Raw genomic sequence first — 21,785 nt, 5'->3', positions numbered from 1 at the left:
ACATTTAGCGCTAACAAAGTTACATATATGTTTCTCTATTCACAAACGACTACACATACTGTACAGAAAATACTCAAACGTGCGAATACAAATTAAACAGCTTTTTTTCTGTCCAGAACATCTGAATAACCATTTAAACAATCGCGATAGTCTGGCAAACAATGGTACGTTGATTCTGAAATATCACAAAATGCAAACACTCTAACATTCAAGGACAAACAACCAGCGCCATTAGTATTTTCTTTAAGTATAGTTATAAAAGTATACTTAAATATTAAGGTGCGCACGGCAGTCGAGCTGCAACAGACAGACGTTTTGAGGAGACGCCCTCCGAATTACGTCATACTGTCCCGCCAATCATAAGTCTTGTTTCCATCGCTCGCTGACTCTTGACTGGTCATGTGGAACTGACTGGTTTTATATTTGTATTAGAAAACAAATCCCATAATAGCGGACGACGAGCAGAGGGACTTGCGGTGTCTAATAACAAAGCAGACTTAAGTGACTTTTTTCTCTAATTTATGTATTTTATTGCATAGTAATAGTAGCTCAGCGTAGGAGCACCTAGTTTGTTTTAAGCGGTTTATATTAAAATAAGGTCAGATTTAGAAGATTGGTAAAGGTAGTTTTATACTTAGTTGTTTTTCGTATAATTTATTTTTAACATAATATTTTACTATTTTTGTACTTGTTCTGGACTGAAGCATGTTTTGGGTAATTACAGCAACTTTCTTTTTTGCACCTTTACCGGCCCAAGCTGATCCCTACATTATGGGCTGTCCTGATCACTGTGATAAGTCTCTATGCGCTCCTCTGCCCGCTGTCTGCTATGCCGGCGAGGTCCTCGACCAGTGCGGCTGCTGTCCAGTGTGTGCGGCCGGGGAGGGCGAGGCTTGCGGCGGTACCGGGAGGTTCGGGGAGCCGGTCTGCGGAGAGGGCATGGCGTGCTTGCTGTCGGACGGAGTGGGCTTTTCCGCAACGGTGAGGAGAAGAGCGAAGAGCGGCGTGTGCGTGTGTCAGAGCCCGGAGCGGGTGTGCGGCAGCGACGGAGTCACGTACCGAAACGTCTGCGAGCTGAGGAGGGTGGCGAACCGGGCCCAGAGACTGGAGCAGCCGCCTGTCATCTTCATACAAAGAGGAGCCTGCGGTCAAGGTACGTGGACGAAATGCACAGGAAATATTTACAGAAGTAGCTCTTTGCTACTTCTTATTGCTACTGTGAATTCTGTTAATTTTTTTTTTTATTTTTGTTAATTTTTCTATATTAGACAAAAAAAATGTGGTCCTCTGTGGTAACTTTGCATGTCACGTACACAATGCATTTGTTGTCTCAGTTTTACATTTACACCAAATATTATTAATTTACATTTTGTAGCTGTTTCAGGCCAGATGTAAAATTTTCCCAGGTAATAAATACTTAATTATTGCATGTGTCAAAAGGTTTAAGCAGCACCGTAAGCACTGTAAAGGCCACTATTAATAACCCTGCCCTTAGCTAACCTGTACCGCGTTAGTCCTTGACTGGGCTAATTGAGTCGCCCCATGTTGTTCTTCTTATGGACACCTGCAGTCAATGAACATAGACACACTAATATTCAGGTGCTACTTCATTTTCATTTTCAGTCTTTAAATGGCCACTTGATGCTCTATGATTTACAAGTGTAATACGAGTTTTAAAAAGTGTCATCATAACACTTTTTGAACAGGAATACAGTATTTGCATGACTGGAATTCAGTCAGATATGATGATTTGCTTTAAACGACTTTGCTTGTTTATTGGCTCTCAGGTCAAAAAACTTTAATAGTCATTTGCCTTTTTTTCTGGTGAAACTAATACTGGCATTAATGTGGCAACCTTTGAATGCGCTTTAATGGGAAATGTGAAAAGGTAAGTGTTGGACCCGAGAAGGTAACCCCATCACTGTACAGTGAGTCGGATCACACCTTAGACCCTGTTGTGTAGATGGTTTAATGAACTGAGTCCAACTGCAAAGGCACCAGCCAGCCACACTGCAGTGACTCTCACATCGCCAGTGCTGTGCATACAAACCCTGCAGATTCCATTACTGTGACGTGTCTGACCCTCATCAACATCGCCACTTTGCCTGCATGTCTACTGCTTTCTGGTACTTTAGTGATTGCATTTAAAAGAAATGACTTTAAGTTGAGAGCTGCTGAAGTACTTTCCAGAAATCTGTTTTAAGAGTTGCATGGTCTGCTTTCAAGTTAAAATATGAGATTTCTTATTGGATGATGTAATATGCATTACCATCTGGTTTTCTAACTGCTCAAGTTATAACATATTTAAGTTGGCTCACGATCTAGGTCAGGTTCTGCATTCTGTGAAACACTGTTTTTATAAACCAAACAAGGCATATACTGTATATCCATGACTGCAACGACAGAGTGACTTTTATGTGTATTATAAAAATGTAGTAATAACTTGGGACAAAGATACTGTAAATTATTTTCACAGATAAAACATTTTATGGCAAAGCAGCTTATGAAATGTCAACAAACAATGTTTCTATCTTTTATGGAAAATAAGCCTTATCTGGTAAGGTTGTTTTAAGTGCTATGTATAGAACTTGTGATTAATCACAGCACATCTTGCTAATGTTCAGTCTCAGGAGGATTGATTTCACACCCCAAAAGATCGCACGTCCAGCTGGGCATATCTAAGAGCATATGATAACCCTTCATATAGTTCTGAGTTTGTTTTCGGTGGCTCGGCCAAAGCGCACAGTTGGCATTGCCAGTTGAAAGTGTGCTGGCAGCGGGACACAACTGGCAGCCTAGTCTTCGTTCACATGTATGGGCGAGAAAAGGGCAGTCAAATCTACAAGCTACTTATTTATCTAAGTCAGTGGTGAGCTGGGACTGACTGGTTCAAGGGAACGTGTCTCTTTCGGCTGGTCGTGAGTGGCAAAGGAGTGTGGAAAGCAGCATTTTAGATGAACTGTAGGCCAATTTTAGGTAAGAGTTGTCGTCAGCAGTTAGCTTAATGTATTTGTGTCAGCTCCTCCCTGCACTGGCTCACTCTGCTTTCTCAGTTGGATGTAATCGTGAATAAAAAAACACACGTGCCAAATAAATAAGTGTGATTTGCCTATAATGTGTGTGTCTTGTGTTGTGCTTGGGGTATATTTCACCCTCCCACCCCACCCATCCAGGATAAGTGATCACAGGATACCTGGAATTCCTGGGTTATTGTTGTTTTTGACAGATACTTGTACATAATTATGTCAACAGCTGTCTTTGCAACTTTTGCTTGGCTATGAATGCATGGCATTGATTTTTCTCTTCCGATTTATAGGTTTACGTCTAGATCCACATTGTTTAGATGCTTATTTACCTTGATGGTACCACTATTCCCTCGCTAGGTTAACCTGTTGTCTGCCAATGTCGTTGTTTCTCCTTTAGTTTCTGTATTGCAAAGGAATTTGATCTGCAAGCTTTGCCAGGTGACTGGGCAAAGAGTCGCATGGCTAAGGGGCTTGATACTTTAAAACCCAATAAAGTGCATTATGCATCATATTCAGTTAGCTGCCTCTGTTTCTACAGAATTTTCTCATTGTGTTCTTTAGTTAGACTTGTATCTTTATAGGTTTACTGAGAACAATCCAATATTTGAAACATTTTACATGTTTCATATATCTGTCTTTTTGAATGAAAGGGGCTAAATGAAAAACAAAGTAATAATCGTCATACATGTGTCTATAGCAATGATACTCATCACCATCGCAGACCATTCAGTACCTGTGGTGCTGTTTCAGAAGTAAAAGCTTCTACGATGTGGTAATCGGAACAAGAGCCTTTTGCCTGCAGCGCGTCAATGTCAGACTTGAAATTGAGCAGCAATCTCATGAAAAATGTAGAAAGTGTTATGCATAGTTTCGGCATTTTAGATATGGCCTGAGGGTATATGATTTAATATCCATAGGATGTAGATGGCAAGGTGCTGTAAGTTTTATTTATTTATTTGTGTGTGTGTGTGTGTGTGTGTGTGTGTTTGTGTGTATACATACAGACACACGCACAAATACATACACAGCTCTGGAAAAAAATTGAGACCACACCATATTAAACAAAAAAATAATAATCTGCATTTTTAAATCCTGGTTTAACCCTGGTTCTGCTGGCAGAGGGCTGCGCTGCAAGGCAGGCTGCTTCCAGGCTCAAAGTTTCTAAAACTGTGGGTGGAAGTGACTTTCTGTTGGCAGAGATGACCATTAACTTATCCGACAGTGTCTCCTGAATCGTAGGAAGACATCAATGACCTTCGAAAGAAATGGGAAACAAGTGCAGGTGTGAAGTGCACTGCTAGGACAGTTCGCATCAGACTCCCAAAAGCAGGACCCATAAAGCCAGGAAGAACCCCGTCATTAATGAGAAACAGGAACGAAATAATGTATAAATTTGCCTTCTACATGTTTCTCATCTCCAATTCCCCTCCTCCCTCTTAAAGTCTGCTGTCAGCATCTAAACATGTTTCCCTGGAACCGGCCCCATCTAATGCGTATTTATGTTGGATGTCCGCCTGTCTGCTGATGCATGTTGGCAGAATTTCACTATATGAGATATGTAATATGATGCATAGTCTGGTATATTTAGGTTAGCAAAACAAAATCTGAGTCTGTCTTTGTGCTGAATTGGATTACGGCATCTCTAGTTCAGTCATACTTCAACCTATTGAAAGGAAGTCAAACAGGACTGACATCTCTGCTAACTTTCCGTACATGATTTAGTTCCAGTGGGGCTCCTGAATACTTTTGATTAGACCACTGAATGAATTATATTTATAGATATTACTAAACTGAGTTTATCGCATATCAAACTGAGCAGTATCTGAAAGAATAAAAACGGTCACAGGTGCAAATATAATTTTGTTTCCTTGTTCAATATGTGAAACTTTATCAAGGTGGAATAAATTGCTCTTAAATAATTTTTCAGACAGGGATAAGCCAGGTGGGTTCATTTCATTATCCTACCTGTGGAAGACGGGGAACGTGCGTCTCACTCAGAATAGATGAGCAGTGCTTTTTTTGAGAGCAACACGCGAAAAGATATTTTCTACCCGAGAAGGAATTTCTGTTACGCCCAGTGAATATTTAATCCAGACAATCAAGGCTTCACTTGGAGGGAAAAAAAAAATCACACGATCTTCAAAACGCTGGTTGATGTAAGCAAAGGGCAAGTAAAACAGATTTTATTTTTATATTAAAGATTGCTGCAGTATGAGACGGCTTTTTCTTTTTTTGTTTCGCTTTCAGCCATGGATAGATGTTAATATTGATGTTAATATTAGAGCAGCTACTTAGAGCGTATGCAGTGTTAGATTTGGTTTAGATTTCCATTGAATAAGTACCTTGTTTTGGTCATCTCCGTCTGCGGCTTGTTATGTTTAGGCTGAGAGATAGTACAACATCTGTGAGATTTTCCCGAAAAAACGGAGAGAGACGCAACACACATTTAAATACTTTGCACAATTTAGTACCCATGATTATTTTTTTATTTTGATACATAATACGGGATGTGTCCAGATTCAATTAGCGTGGAAGAATATTTAGTGGCAGATAAAAGGTGCATTGTGGATATCTAATGTTGCATATCACTAGCTGTATTATCTCCATTCATGGACATATCCATGTATTCGTGTGTGGCTCAGTGGGCTAAGCCTGTGTTCCAGTAATCACGAGGTCGCTGGTTCAAACCCAGTCTCAGCATGTCTGCGGGTCCTTAAGCAAGGCCCTTAACTCCCAGCTCCTTGGGCGCCACTATGAGTGGCTGTCCTTCGAGGACAGCTTACTCTACAAAGATCCCCGTGGGGTTCAATGAAGTTTTGATTATTATTATTATTATTGTATGTATTGATAATCCAAGAACTCCTTTACTAAGAATTGTGTGTGTGTGTGTGTGTGTGTGTGTGTACATATATACACACACACAGTATATACTTACATATGTATATATGTAAGTGTTCTAATTATTTTAGAAGTGGAAGTCAAATCTTTCATGCTTTTTTTTTTTTTTTTTTTTTACTGTTTTCCAGGACAGGAGAATCCAAACAGCCTGAGACACAAGTACAACTTCATTGCTGATGTGGTGGAGAAAATCGCCCCTGCTGTTGTCCATATCGAACTGTTCCGCAAGTAAGGGTTCTCACATTAGCAGTGCAGCAAGTCAGCTAAGGCCGACTGATACTAACGCATCTAGCATCTAGGGCTGCCTCAACACAAACGCTCAGGTGGCCTGATGTGGCCTGATGAAGCCTTTGGCCTTTAATTAGAACCTTGGGTTTCAGGGGTTGAGTCCTTGTGTGTTTGACAACCGCATTTCATGAATCATATATAACTGCAAGAATAAAGTTCTACCTGGTCTTCGGAGAGCATCTGAAGAAGATGCACTTCTTTTGCCAACACTGCCGATGACATAACATTTAATATGCAGTTTAAAAATAGATGTAAAACCACAACACTCCATGAATAGCCAGTATTGTTTGCCTTCATTAAATATCATGTTTGTAAAAACAAATAAAATAAACACAGTTATAATTCAGGCTTTTTTTAAATAATGCTTTACTAGTTTGTAATTATATGTAGGTATTTTTTCGTGATTGTTCATCACTATATTCTAAATGATATTCCCAAAGTTTTCGAGCGTTTGCCCTTGTGGCTCTGCCGGTTCTGCGGTCCATGAGTTCTGCTACCCATAAAAGCCTATTGGACCAGAGAACCCTTCATAGTAAAAGAAGTTAATTTTATTCTCTGCAGCGGGGAATTGGATGCTGAAAGCTACTTCAGATTCTGGAAGGGGCTATTATTATATCTCGAGTAACAAAAAAAAAGAAAATCTGTTTGAAAATCAAAACATGAGACTTATCCATTTGTTTTTGCCAAAAATAACTCATTAATTTTACTTAATTTTTATGAGCGTTGCCAGTTATGCTGATGTTTACTGTATTTGTCCAGTTTTCCTGTGTGTTTAAAGGAAGGATTCCCTCCAAAAGAGACCATTTGGCTCATGGGTGAGATTTTGTCTTTGGTCAGGTTTTTTTTGGTCGCGATGTACTAGCCCTGCACCTCCCTGCTAATTTTTTCTTGTAGGAATTATACTTTCTCCCGAATTATATGATTAAGATATGAAAATGTTCAAAGTGTCCTGATGTTCCATGAATATAATTCCACTACAACACCTAAGACTAATAATACACAAACAAATGAGAGGTATGGCAGGGCAGCGGGTAACCCTGTCACTTGGCACTTCTAAGGTAATGGGTTCAAACAATACAGACTATTGATACTATTAAAGTAGAGTTTAAAGTAGATGTTTCAAACAACAAGTTTTAGAATCAAGGGACAGATTTTAAATTGTTTCAGAAGAAATTAATAGAGTTCCTCAAGTCAAGAATAAATAGGTGAAATCTTCCGGTATCAGAATTTTTGCAATGCTGCTATTGGGTCACAAAACTATATTTTTATATATTTCTTTACATTACACAAATAATGAGTCAAATTAATCGAATTGATGTATTTTTTTTCCAAATGGCCAATAGTATTCAAAACCAAGTAGCAGTAATATTGTAAATATGGAATACACATAATAAAATTAAAGTCCTTCAAAGACCTATCCACTCTCCCATCCGTCTTACAGCTGCTTATTCCTTGAAAAGGTCATGGCGAGCCTTGAGCCTACCTATAAAATATAGGGCTTGAGTCGGGGGGAATTCCCTGGATAGGAGGCCAGTCTGCCACAGGACATACAAGTCCATTGACAGTTGAGTCTCTAATTCACCTAATTGCGTGATTTTTGGAGGAAGCCAGAATGCTTGGAGGAAATCGAGAGAGACAATAGGAGTACATTAAACCCACACCAACAGAGCGCAAGGCAGGATTCAAACCCCAAATCCTGGAGGTAGAAGTCGCAGTACTGAACAGTAAGCCACTGTACAAAATTCTTTGTCTTTTTCCGTTTTACGAACCCTGTGAGTCCGTGATGTTGAGTTTCGGTGTGTCGCATGCAGCAATGCTGGGATTTGCAATGCAGCATAGTGGAATGCTTAAGAGACATTTATAAGACCGTGGGAAGGTTCTCGACGGCTTTAAAGGTCACCAGTGATCTGCCACAGATTTTCTTTTCCATGGAAAATGTTCGGTTGTTAAGCCGCTTTTTAAATTGTAACTTGTAGTTTCTCTCTCCCTAATCCAGGATGATGTTTTCCATGCGTGAAGTGGCCGTGGCAAGTGGTTCAGGGTTCGTGGTCTCGGAAAACGGGCTTATCGTAACCAATGCACATGTGGTCGCCAACAAGCATCGGGTCAAGGTGGAGCTGAAGAATGGCGCCACCTACGATGCCAAGATCAAGGATGTGGATGAGAAGGCTGATATTGCACTTATTAAGATTGAAACCCCGGTAAGATGTTCGTGGTCTGCCTCATAAGCACAAGTTTGTGTTGTCTGTGTCATCACTGAGCATTTTGGTGAAGGTGCTAAATGAACACAAGATTCTAGTACCCTTTCGTTCTCAGTTAATTTGGTTTATAGTCGTAAATGAGTGAAAATCAGGTTCTATGGTACTTTATAAATGTGATGGCTGTAAGAAATCTAGAGAAAAATATGCGGTATCTCTATGTCCGATGGGTAGGTGTTGCCTTAAGGCTTAAATGAAATCACTTTGGCACAGCACTTGACAGCAACGAACAGCGCAACTGAAAACGTACAAAACAGTGAATACAAAAACAAAATATGAATCTTGCTTGTGTTCTGTGTGTGGAGTTCCATATGTGTCTTGCGGGTTTCCACCAGGCATGGGTGTTGGAAATAGGGAGGAAGTGAGAGAGCACCCCCCCCCCCAAATATTGGCAGACCCCCCCCCCTACCTGTGTCCTCTAAAACTTTTACCACATCCGTAGCTCCGCTTATGGGATAAGCGCTAGGTTATCTGTAACCCTGTATTGGATATCCATTTGGGAGATGGATAGATACTACTACAGCAAAAACTGCAGTGTCATATCTCTCTTGATGTAACGCTACTTGAGTTTTTGTACTTTTTTTTTATTGGGTAAACTGGGTAGTTTATGGGGCGGCATGGTGGTGCAGTGGTTAGCACTGTTGCCTCATACCTCTGAGACCCGGGTTCAAGTCTCCGCCTGGGTCACATGTGTGCAGAGTTTGCATGTTCTCCCCGTGTCGTTGTGGGGTTTCCTCCAGGTACTCCGGTTTCCCCCCACAGTCCAAAAACATGCTGAGGCTAATTGGAGTTGCTAAATTGCCCGTAGGAATGCATGTGAGAGTGAATGGTGTGTGAGTGTGCCCTGCGATGGGCTGGCCCCCCATCCTGCGTTTTTCCCTGCCTCGTGCCCATTGCTTCTGGGATAGGCTCCGGGCCCCCCGCGACCCGGTAGGATAAGCGGTTTGGAAAATGGATGGATGGGTATTTTATTGGAAACCTGTAGCAGAATTCCCTTCTGATTCATGAGGATTGTCATAAAGATATTTTGAATAACCTTTTTTATCCAACATGTTCTGTTCTTAAGGTCAGTTTTTTTGTCCCTCATAATAGACCATCTCTACAATACACTAACTCGTACTTGTGTGTGCATGTGTGTGCATTTCTTTTTGTGTGTGTGTGTGTGTGTGTGTGTGTGTAAGATCGAGAGAGTAAATGTTTGAGAATTCATCCAACTGTACCACCAAGAGAGTTGTTGTGGTATGTGGGAAAAAATGAAGAGACTACGCTATATAAATAATCCTGCATTTTTTAATCCTGGTTAATCAGGGTTCTGCTGCCAGAAAGCTGCACTGAGCAGCAGGTAGCTTCCAAGTTCAAAATTTCTAAGACAACAGTACACAAGGTGAAGCAGGACAACCAGAAACCAGCCATGTAAAGGGGGGAGCGACTTTCTGATGACAGAGATGACCGTTAATTTATCCGACAGTGTCTCATGAATGACATCGTGACCTTCAAAAGGAGTGAGAAACATTAAATCCGGGTGTGAAGTGCACTGCTCGGACAGTTCGTATCAGGCTCCTAGTAGTGATGGGCAAATGAAGCTTCATGAACCATTTGCTGTATTTTTTTGACCCCACTAGATGGCGCTCTTGGGTTGCTTTGTGGCATGATATGAGCTCTTTTTTGAACACCATCTAGTGGAGTCAAAAAATACATCAAAAGGTATTATAAGTATCTGTTTGATAATGCATTTTATTTCCTTAGCAAATGCTTCTGTCCAAAGTGATTTATGCAGGGTTACCATTAAACATTTCTCATGAAAGCATATCATATTGGTTCACCAACCCAGACCAGTCCAATTTTCTTCCGAAAAGTTTGGGACCCCTGTCAATCCCCCTGACTTTCCCCCCGTTACAGCACCCCCTGGGCATACAAGTAAGATTCACAGACCAGGGTTAGCTTGGCCCTGAAGCAATTCACAGGCTCGGTGGTGAAATCACTCTGCCGTCCATGGGACTTTGAACTAGCGACCTTTTGCTCACAGACAGAAAGTCATACCGTGCGGAGCTGCACACCTGTATACAACGTGAAATCTCTTTTGCTCAGACTTGCATAAAGTCTGAATACAGTCTGAGATGAACAGCCGGTGGTCAGTAAGCCTCTACAGTGAGCTGAAATGGCATCTGATGGCACACTGGATTAAACTGAGAAAGGCCAGCTTTTGGAAACTTTGCTATAAAGCCTCTTTTTTTATTCGATGTTGACTAATCCCATGCAGACGGTAGAAAAGCCATCCGGGCCGCCGGCCTGCTGATCGATTGCCATTGGTCTAGCGAAAAAGTGATAGAAGTTCTATACTGCAGCCTTAGAACAAATTCTTCTGTAATATGCAGTGTGTTTTTTAGTTTTAACTCTTTTTTTTCAGTCAGGATTGGACTGCCATGTGCAAAATTCGTTTGGCCTTCGCTTTTGTTAGGAGATATTCAAACATCTCTGTTAATTTGGGGTTTTATTAAATCTCTACGTTCTCATGAGTAAATGGTTATTGTTTCTTCTTAACCAGGCAGCAGTAGTTATCTTTTAGAGGTTTTATTTATTTTACTATTAAAATTTGCACATGTGCAGTTTAGCCACAGTCTGTCTGTGTAAATTGTCTCATTTTCCATGATACTTAAGTCATAATTAGTGTAGCCTGCTGTGTATATATAGCAATAATCCTAAAGAAAGTTGTAAGGAAAGCTGTTTTTCCACTAGTGTCATTTTTTCCAAAAGTGTCAGTTTCTCATTCTGGGCAGAAAAAAAACCAACCACATTGTCTCAGACGTTGTTCATTAAGGGCATCTGGTGTCTAGCTTGCAAATACAGTTCAATCATACATGTAAAACTGTACCTTTTATTATATATCTGTCCCCTTCTGGTCTGCAGCTTGACCGTCTTTAGAGTGATGTCCCACAAACACATTTACTTCTTTGTCAATTACAAGCTACTTCTCTTTCAGCAAAGGGTAATACAGTAAATTTGGGGAAAGTTTCTGTTTCCAATAAAGCTAAGCATGGATTTATAAAATGACTAAATACTGGTCCCTTGATTTTAGAGAATCAGTGTTTGGAAAGGAACACTTGTGGAACACTTTTCTGGCATATTATGGGTAAGGAAAATTGAGCTACCCTTCATTCCATTCCCGGAGGATAGGGCTGTTATTTCACATTGCTTTAACACCGCTAGCAATGGACAAGTAACTAAACAATAGACACAACCTAACTTTAAAATGTGTCAGTCAGTGTTTTACAGGGATAATTCAGTTACATATAATTATAGTTCTGAAGCTGTGAAACTCCTTAACCTTTTTGCTTGACGTTACTCAAACAAAATGCTCTGTTTTACACGGATAACTGACTTCAGTGTTCGTTCGCACTGCACAGCCTTTTAAGAGCTATACAACATGGAAAGAGCTGGTTTTCTTCCATCAGCTGCATACGAATGCAGAAATTAAATCGCAGTAAAGAAGCTGGAGATCAAACAGAAAAACTGAGCATAGTTTGCAATCCCACAGGAGTGCATTGCTCTGTTTTTGATTGGTGAATTGAGTTTTTGGACTCAATGGCTTTAAATCGATGAAAATCCAATTTAAAATATCAATCAGCTTATCTAAGTTGAAAAGAGTCATTGTTCTAGAGGAATCCTGTATTTAGTACTGCTTTGTTATATCTGAATGCGTAGGTGATTGCAGTATTAATCACACTTGTAATTTAATTGTGTCTCATTTTGTTCATACCTCCTAGCGCTGTAACTTATTTAAAAGAACCTTTAATGATCTTGGATGTTGAGGAAATGATCATCATCTTCTTCATTCAGGTTTTCTTGTTATCTTATTAATAAGAATAATCGATCAATTCACTTCAGTAAAAAAGAAAAATCAAAGCTTTGAATCGTAAATCTTAACTGCAGTGAATTTAATATACAGCATTTCTCGGCTAAAAGATATTCCGAAGGTTTTCTGTAATTTAATTGCCATGTAACACAATAATTTGATGTCAGTGATGCATAATGTATTTGTGTTGTTAGTCTTGCAATGCTTCTAAGTCTTGTCCAGAAAATGCATGTATTATACCAAAAATCAGGTCATATAGCAAGCATAACCCTTCCTCAAGACTTAGTAAACTTTTATTTTATATTAAATCCAGCCAAAGGCTAATCTAAAATTTATGTTGTGCGTATAGAATCAGCACCAGCTCAAGGAAGAAGATAAGGCTAATGAGAAGACAGACAGCAGCTCTTTAAGCACTTAGCTATCGAGCCACCTTGCGTCAGGATTTGCCTCTTTGCATTTCTGTCTGTTTATCTGCTTACCCCCAACAGCCAGTTATTCCTGTGTCATGCTTGGGTTCTTCCTGTGACAAGGACACGGAGGAACATTTTGTCTCCTCCTCCTTCATTCCCCAGTGACCTTTCACTCTCTTGTCTTCCTCTATTTATAACCGCTGCTCGTAGATGTCATTCGAGCAGGTTGTAGAAATTCAGTGCGCAGAACCATTTGTACTGTTACCTTCATGTACGAGGCTAGACACAAAAATAATTAGTAATCGTATCCAGGTTCTGTCCTGCTAGTTATTTGCCTGCTCTGACAGCCACGTTACAACTCAAAAATCGGGACGTTTCGCTGTGTACGTTGTGTGTGCGTATCTGGTTATAATTACGAATGCACATGTCGCTGTTTAAAAGCAGGTAAAATATTATATGTGTTTGTGGAGTGAACTTGCGATTAGACTGGTCATTAATATTTTATGTCCCTGACTGAGCCGTGCTGGAAACAGAAGTGCTTCTTCTATAAATAAGAAACTAAGTTTAGAAAAGTGTAACATCCTTTGGAGTTCAGCAGATATGTAGAAGCGTATCCTTTTTTATGTATTTGCATTTAGCCCTCGATCCTTCCCCTCTTGTCTGCAGATGAAGCTTCCTGTACTGCTGCTGGGCAGATCAGCTGACTTGCGACCAGGGGAGTTTGTGGTGGCCGTTGGCAGCCCCTTCTCCTTGCAGAATACCGTCACCACAGGAATCGTTAGCACAACCCAGCGGGGGGGCAAAGAGCTGGGCCTGCGCAACTCTGACATGGATTATATCCAGACGGACGCCATCATCAACGTGAGTTCAGTCTGGCGTCATGATCCCATAATCTGCTTAATAACACTTAGCATTCGTTAGCTTTCTCCTCCATACCTGTGCCGCTTGGGTTTAGTCTCCGGATGGATGGATGGATGGATGGATGGATGGATGGATGGACGGACGGACGGACGGACGGACGGACGGACGGACGGACGGACGGACGGACGGACGGATGGATGGACGGAATGAATGAATTAATTAATTTTTGGTTCATCATTTGTTTAAAACAAGTGGTATAGATTTAACTCAACACGCACCCTTCTGGACGCTACTTTTGTGTGACTCAATCAGTCAAACTAAATGGCTGGAAAAAATGGAACTGATGTCATTAAGTGTCGCAAAGGTTGTCATATTTTATTTCCTTCACCAACTATACAATAATAAACTCAACTACCAATTACACACAAACGCAAATTAAAGTTAAAGCAGCTGGCATCAGTCACGCCTGTGTAGTTAGCTCTACACATGACGTATTTGTATTACACATTTTCATGCAGTAGTATAAAGTCGTGGCTAATTGACTCTATGCCCAGTTACAGTTTAGTTTTCCATTTCCGAGCTTTTTAAAGTTTCTGCCCGTGGCTGAAACATTGGCAGCCGTAAAACAAAACAACAAGAGAGACTTTTTTTTTGATGTTTTCCAGAAGAGGACTGACAGATTTTGCAACCAGCATTGCTGTAAATTGCTCCTGCAGTTCAATAGCGTTAATAGTAAATGAAGGTAAAATCTCTCTGCGGTGGGTAATAAAGCTGCACTCTTTCTCCCGCAACAAGCAATCAAATATATTCAGTAAATGAAAAGAGGACAAAAATGTCTCAGAATGGCATCAGCAGAATATACCCTGTTAAACTTTATATATGTAAAAAATATATATTTTTTCTTCGTGTCTAAACGTATGAATGTATGTTTTTATTTGTTAGTATGGGAATTCCGGAGGCCCACTGGTGAATCTGGTAAGGTGGATTTCTCTCTATCATGTACCCAGTCACACATTAATCTTGTGCTTATTATGTGGATGCCCCTGTTAATTAGAGGAATTGGCTTATTAAACCACGCCCCCTGCAGATGTCCCACATTTCCTGCAAATTCTAGCAGCTTCTTAACAGCCCGAATGATGTTTAGTGTCCCAGAAATGTGTTACCCTGCTATTCAGACGTTTTACCAGGATACCAACATTATACTATGTCGTATTGTATTTTTATGGTATTTCCTGATAAAATTTGCTGTTGGGGTGGGGGGGGGTGGCAGGTTTGGGGTACATTTCAAAACAAAAATACCATGATACCACCCAAGTCAAACAAGCTTGCAGAAAGAGGCCTGATCATCTGTTATCAATACCCACCCTGGATGTCAGTAGTAATCTTCATTTCAACATCTAATGGAAAGCTTTCCCAGAAGAGTAGAGGCTATTGCAGCAACAATGAACCAACTAACTTCATTTTAATACCCTTAGTTTTGGAATGAGATGTTGGTCCAGCTGGCGTCCACGTCCGTTTGGCGATACAGTGTGCTCCGCCCAGTGGTAATGATTTCAGGGAGCAGAGCCCTGACGGGATTTACTCTTGTAGGATGGCGAGGTGATTGGAATCAACACCCTGAAGGTCACGGCAGGCATCTCATTCGCCATCCCCTCTGACAAAATACGGCAGTTCCTGGCCGAGTCATACGGCAGGCAGGCCAAAGGTACCGTGTGACAGTCCACCATGCACATAGATCTATCCACCAAGTTTCATTTCACTTAGCAGATCCCTATGTAGGCTAAATCCAGAAAGCACTTTCCGATTGTCCAGACCAAACATCATAAGTCATATAAGTAACTTCCTTATAGTTAAATCTCAGCAAGTTGACTCTGATGCTGATGTTATGTTTCCAGTGAAAACGACATTAAAGAAGAAATACATCGGAGTGAAGATGATGACACTCACAGCAGCGTATGTTTTTTTTTGCAATTCTTTAAAAAAAAAAACTTGGTAACTACTTAAAGCCATGTTTTTAGTAATTTATAAACACATTCTTAACAAATAATAATGCATTCATAAAGCATTATAAACTTGGCTAAAATATTTCTGACTCTATATATATATATATATATGCATTTTGGCTGTTTTATGAAGCTCTCATCTATGCACTATGGATACCTTCATAATGTATTGTAATAGTCGGTATGAGCCTTAAGGATGCTTTGTACATTATAAAGGCATCTATAGTTCAGTGTAGATGAGAGCTTCATAAGGCAGTCATAATGCATCATAAGCATGGCTTATACAATCATGGCCATAAGTGTTTTAAAGCATCATGTGCTATTGGGGTGAAGTGTGTATACGCCTCTGTAGACTTGCTGTGGAGCTGAAGGCCCGGCAGAAAGATTTCCCCGATGTCACGTCTGGGGCGTACATCATCGAGGTTATCCCTAAGACACCCGCTGCAGCGTAAGTGTATTATTTATGCACCAGGTTATTTCCCCTCTTAAGTGTGGAAATGGAGTATTGCAGGAAACAACGGTTAATTTCTGTGATACCTGCTGGTGTCACGGGACGAGGTGAGCGATCGCGAGCAGAGCGGCGATCGTGCGGGAAAGGAGCAGGCAGGCAAGCGGGATACGGGAAAACGGGGTTTTAATCGGGGAAACTGGAGCAGGTCAGGAAACAGACATTGACAACATCAATGACGGACACTGGACTCGGGTAAGACACGGACTGATATACACAGGACTGAGCAAATGAACTAGATACAGCTGGGTACAATCGGGAGAAAACACGTGGGTAGGCAGGGGGCGTGGCACACAGGAGGAGCCGACGAGCAGGGCATGACAGAACCCCCCCCCCAAAGGCGCGCTTCACTGGGCGCGCCAGGGAGGAGGCGACAGACGGGACACGGGAACCGGGACCTGGAGCAAAAAAAAAAACAGAACCCTCAACGAGAGACAGGAAACAGGACCGAGGCACAAAACACAGCCAGGGACAAGACAAAGGACAAAACCTGACAGAGGGTCGGGAAAGCAGAGAGACAGACCAGGAAGGGAGACACAGCGGGAACAGGAGGAACAAAGGGGCCAGGAGTGCAAGGCGGGTACACCGGGGCACAAGGAACAGAGACGGGCGGAACGAAAGGGCGAGCAGAAAACGAAGGGGCAGAGACAGGCGGGACAAAGGCAGGGGCGTAGGGAGACAAGGAGGGGGAACAAAGGGGAGCCCGAGGGAGCCCAAGCGGGTGACGGGAGGCAGCCAGAGGGGCCGCAGGCGGCCGGGAGGCCGGAGCCGGAGGGGACCTCGGAGGGGCCGAGGAGGCAGGGCGAGGGACCCGCGGAGGGGCCAGGGAGGGAGCAGGAGGGAGCACCGGGGAAGGGGACGAGGGAGCTGGAAGGGGCCACGGCGAAGGCACGGAGGAGGGGGGAGCCGCAGCAGGCGGCGATGTCCGGGGGAGGGCCGGAGGTAGGGGCCCCGCAGGCGACCGAGGAGCCGCCATCGAGGAACCCCCAGGCGACCGACCAGGACCCGGAGAGGGGAGCGAGGCAGGGCGACGAGGCACCGGAGAGGGACCCGCAGGCGACAGCCGACCCGGAGGGCCAGGACCCGCAGGCGGCAACCGAGCCCCAGCGCAGGCGAGGCAAGGCGAGGCAGGGCGAGCCAGGGGGCAGGGCGGGCGGGACCCCAGCCCTGCGTCTGTGTCCCCTCCCTTTACGGGACACAGACATGACCCCAGGTCGGGGTCGAGTTCGCCGGGGCGAGGGAGAAACTGTCACAGGTGGAGAAGGGACAGGAGCGCGGTCAGGAGCTGCAGGTTGCTGCAGTGGGGGCGCCGGCCCGGGAGCTGCAGGTGGCTGCAGTGGGGGCGCCTGGACAGGAACAGGAGCGCGGTCAGGAACAGGAGCGCGGTCAGGAACAGGAGCTGGCTGCAGTGGGGGCGCCTGCCCGGGAGCTGCAGCAGGTGGCTGCAGTGGGGGCGCCTGCCCGGGAGCTGCAGCAGGTGGCTGCAGTGGGGGCGCCTGCCCGGGAGCTGCAGCAGGTGGCTGCAGTGGGGGCGCCTGCCCGGGAGCTGCAGCAGGTGGCTGCAGTGGGGGCGCCTGCCCGGGAGCTGCAGCAGGCGGCTGCAGAGGGGGTGCCTCTGCAGGAACTGGAGCGCGGTCAGGAACTGGAACGCGGTCAGGAACAGGAGCTGGCTGCAGTGGGGGCGCCTGCCCGGGAGCTGCAGCAGGCGGCTGCAGAGGGGGCGCCTGCCCGGGAGCTGCAGCAGGCGGCTGCAGAGGGGGCGCCTGCCCGGGAGCTGCAGCAGGCGGCTGCAGAGGGGGCGCCTCTGCAGGAACTGGAGCGCGGTCAGGAACAGGAGGTGGCTGCAGTGGGGGCGCCGGCCCGGGAGCTGCAGGTTGCTGCAGTGGGGGCGCCTGCCCGGGAGCTGCAGGTTGCTGCAGTGGGGGCGCCTGCCCGGGAGCTGCAGCAGGCAGCGAAGGCGGCTGCGCAGGCGGCGGCTGCGCAGGCGGCTGCGCAGGCAGCGGCGAAGGCGGCTGCACGGGAGCGGGGTCCGCCGGCAATGGCGGCTGCACGGGAGCGGGGTCCGCCGGCAATGGCGGCTGCACGGGAGCGGGGTCCGCCGGCAATGGCGGCTGCACGGGAGCGGGGTCCGCCGGCAATGGCGGCTGCACGGGAGCGGGGTCCGCGGGCGGCAGGAGCGGAGGGAGCTCCTCGGGTCCGGCCGTTGCAGCGAGCAGCGGAGGGAGGTCCTCTGTACCGGCGATCGCCGGTTTCTTTCTCCCTCGCTGGCGCCTAGCGGTGGCGGGAGGCGGCGCGACGTCCGTAAAAACGGACGGCGGAAGAAAGGCCTCCGGCTCCGGGTATGGGTAGAGGAAGGGCTCCTCGTCCTCGTCCTCACTGGAGAACCAGTACTTCCACACGGGATCGGGGTCGCGTGTGGTCAGCCTCCGGGCTGGAGGTAGGGCGGGTACTTCCCTCTCGTCCCCTGTCGGGAGCCAAAGCCTGGAGAGCGAGCAGGCGCCGAGACGGATCGTCTCCTGCGGGACTCTCCTCCTCCCTCTCCGCTTCTTTTTGAGGTCCGTCATTCTGTCACGGGACGAGGTGAGCGATCGCGAGCAGAGCGGCGATCGTGCGGGAAAGGAGCAGGCAGGCAAGCGGGATACGGGAAAACGGGGTTTTAATCGGGGAAACTGGAGCAGGTCGGGAAACAGACATTGACAACATCAATGACGGACACTGGACTCGGGTAAGACACGGACTGATATACACAGGACTGAGCAAATGAACTAGATACAGCTGGGTACAATCGGGAGAAAACACGTGGGTAGGCAGGGGGCGTGGCACACAGGAGGAGCCGACGAGCAGGGCATGACAGCTGGAATACAGCACACTTAGACCAGACTTCACATTATGCCAATTGCATTTTGTCTTGCTGGTATGACTGAAGAATGAGGTTTGAATGTCTGCTCTGCATTTGTGGATGGGGATATGTGTATCATTGCTGCAGCATTCCATAACTTGAGGTCTGTTGAGGCATCAGTTTCCCACTTTGTGAAAACAGTGACTCGTCTCTAATAATCTGGCTGGTGACCCAGACCTGCTCTATTTCTGGGTGACTGAAATATCCTATGGTTTGCCTTTAAAATACTTCTAATGACCAGAAAGCTAAAAATATTGATGGTGGCTGCTTATGAGAGTTGAGCTAGCATGGACGTAACCGATGATACCATAACTGGCACTGCTAGCCGTGTAAGATAATTAACCCATTAATCTGAGTCTGTAAAAGAAGTAAAAAAAAATCATCATTGTAGCAGGACTAAGTCTACTCAGTGAGATTGCTGTAAGTGCCATTGATATATCTCATTTTTTGTAGTGTTAATTGCATACTGGCTGGCCCACATTGTGCCCAGCAGCTGAAAGTTCAACCTTAGCTGTGGTTTCCATGCACACTTTTAATCTCTCCTTTTTTCCTTTCCTATCTCAGCGGGGGTCTGAAGGAGCATGACGTCATCATCAGCATCAACGGGCAGCGTATCTCTGCCACCGGGGATGTCAGCAGCGCTATCAAGAGGGACAACACCCTGCGACTGGTGGTGCGACGTGGCAACGAGGACGCCATCCTCACCATCATTCCGGAGGAGATTGACCCTTGACCACACCCCCCCCCCATCCTCTGGAGCCAACTCTCTGTACATCCCTGCAGACCATTGTGGGTGTGGTTTTGAAGTGCCACCACATTAACAATCTGTAATCAACAGACTCTTCCCTCTGCCATCAGCTGGAAACTCACCCAGTGGTTAGCAAACCGTGCAGAACACTGTCCAATCTATGCTACTACAGCAAGGTTCTCCAACTCCGGTCCTGGAGAGCTACCGTCCCGTAGGTTTTCTGTCCTACTTGGCTTCTGATGAGCCACAGCTGTTCTCAGGTAAATCCCAGGAACAGGTGTGGCTCATCAGAAGCCCGGTATGATAGAAAACCTACTGGATAGTAGCTCTCCAGGACCGGAGTTGGAGACCCCTGCTCTAGAGATACGACTGCTCTTCCGTTAGCCTACCAGTGTTCATTGTATTATTTTTATTTTTTATTTTTTTGTACTGTACTTATGCCACTGTTCAAAATGTCTATGTGTGGGAAACTTAATTCACTTTTAAATTTTATATTTTATGTATTTTCCCTGAATGACATGTATGAGGGGCAAGAATAAATTTCATGCAGTCCAAATGTTGGTGGAGATTGGATATTAATGTATAGGACATTCATGTTCAGACAATATGGAACAAGTTAGTCAGTTTTGGTTTATTGCCTGCATGAGGGTTAGGGGCTGAGATTTTACCCAGAGTGCATTTCTTCACCAGTGGCTTTTGTGGTGTTTGGACAGCAATTCACAGTAAGAAAAGGGAGGTTGTAAACTTTCAGCTCATAGAGTCAGAATTTCCCCAAGAATGCTGTTGTTCTTGCATATCCTGTATCTTCTCATTTCAGGATACATATTTACTTATTTTCTATGCCTAAAAAGCAGTATACAGTAGATTTTTACTGAATATAGTAAGACAACTGCCTCTCACTGGGCAGTGGTAGATTTTCAGGTGTTATTAAAGATATCAGTTGAACAGCTACACTCTGCACTATTCCATTGTTTGTATATAATGTTTGGTAGCTGATATTTTTATTTTTTAGTAAGTACTGTTCAGTTGGCCACCAGTATGGAGTATGTACTCATAAACGTAGGGAAAACCTGGAAGGTGTTTCCCCTTAATGACCTTTACTACAGTTGAACACCAGTAATAATCTTACTATACTAAGCAACATCATTTAACTTTATTACTCTGAATGTTAATAAGTTTAACAGTTACCTGATCGGTACAATCTTTATCCATTCTTTTGTTGGAGCATAATTTGAGAATATTGTTGCACAAAATCTTTTGGGTTTACTTAATTATAAAGAATCAGAGAATAAAAACATTGGTAACGTGTGACTCTGTCACCACAGTCATAGTTCCAGATGCATTTGAAGCTCTGCCAGACCTGTGAGTAATAGTTTGCCATGAAACAAATCCCTTTATTAATATTATTAATATTAGGTTCTGTCTGAGTGTTGTAAACAAACCCTTTTGTGTATGTAATTGAAATTAAATTATATTTTGAAGTTTTCCTTTAAGTTATTTTGCAAATAAGTATAAAAGTCTTAATTATCTTAGAAAAAAGCAGAGTACTAATTTTACTACTGTAGTGGTATATATCCATCCATCCATCCATTTTCCAAACTGGGTCGCGGGGGTCCGGAGACTATCCCGGAAGCAATGCGCACGAGGTATATATTTAGAACTCAAATTTAATGTCCTATGGAAATATTACATAGGTGATTATAAGGAATTTTCTCGATTAATTTGTAAAATCTTGAGTCTGGGTGGGGCGCTCTCTGACTGGAGGGTGAATTGTTTTTGTTTTGATTCATTCCACCTGTTGCTTATCCTTAGTGTCCTTTACATATTATTTTCCCCTTCATGTTTGTACTGAAAGATTTTTGTTTCTGCTCAGCCATTTCCTTGCATTGGCTATTTTTGATGTCTTTCAGAATGCTTTGTTTTTCTCTGTATCTATCGTCTATTAATCTGAAAAGGGATGGATGTAGCTCTGCTTCATTTGCTAGGTTTCCCCACATTGTGATAATCCATCCGTCACCGTAACCACTTAGTCC

The 21,785-nt window shown here is 44.0% G+C and overlaps 1 protein-coding gene across 1 annotated transcript; it reads left to right on the top strand.

Annotated features, from left to right (window-relative positions):
• The first annotated feature begins 425 nt into the window (after positions 1–425).
• LOC125739362 (serine protease HTRA1B-like) lies at positions 426–21,233 on the top strand. The gene is made up of 9 exons (XM_049009398.1): positions 426–1,153; positions 6,053–6,152; positions 8,209–8,413; positions 13,400–13,594; positions 14,537–14,569; positions 15,185–15,299; positions 15,490–15,547; positions 15,950–16,045; positions 19,569–21,233. The coding sequence occupies exons 1-9, from the start codon at positions 706–708 to the stop codon at positions 19,735–19,737; spliced, it is 1,419 nt and encodes a 472-aa protein (XP_048865355.1). The 5' UTR covers positions 426–705; the 3' UTR covers positions 19,738–21,233.
• Positions 21,234–21,785: the final 552 nt, after the last annotated feature.

The sequence above is a fragment of the Brienomyrus brachyistius genome, chromosome 3 (assembly GCF_023856365.1).
Source record: "Brienomyrus brachyistius isolate T26 chromosome 3, BBRACH_0.4, whole genome shotgun sequence".
In the NCBI taxonomy this organism is placed as follows: Eukaryota; Metazoa; Chordata; class Actinopteri; order Osteoglossiformes; family Mormyridae; genus Brienomyrus; species Brienomyrus brachyistius.
The sequence above is the reverse complement of the archived record's forward strand: the minus strand, read 5'-3'. Positions and strand labels throughout refer to the sequence as shown.

Bases quoted from the DNA above. Each gene is read 5' to 3' on its own strand.
- LOC125739362 (XM_049009398.1), top strand. From the start codon at position 706: ATGTTTTGGGTAATTACAGCAACTTTCTTTTTTGCACCTTTACCGGCC. The intron at 13,595-14,536 runs GTGAGTTCAGTC...TTTATTTGTTAG, and splicing joins AGACGGACGCCATCATCAAC to TATGGGAATTCCGGAGGCCC. The intron at 14,570-15,184 runs GTAAGGTGGATT...TTACTCTTGTAG, and splicing joins GAGGCCCACTGGTGAATCTG to GATGGCGAGGTGATTGGAAT.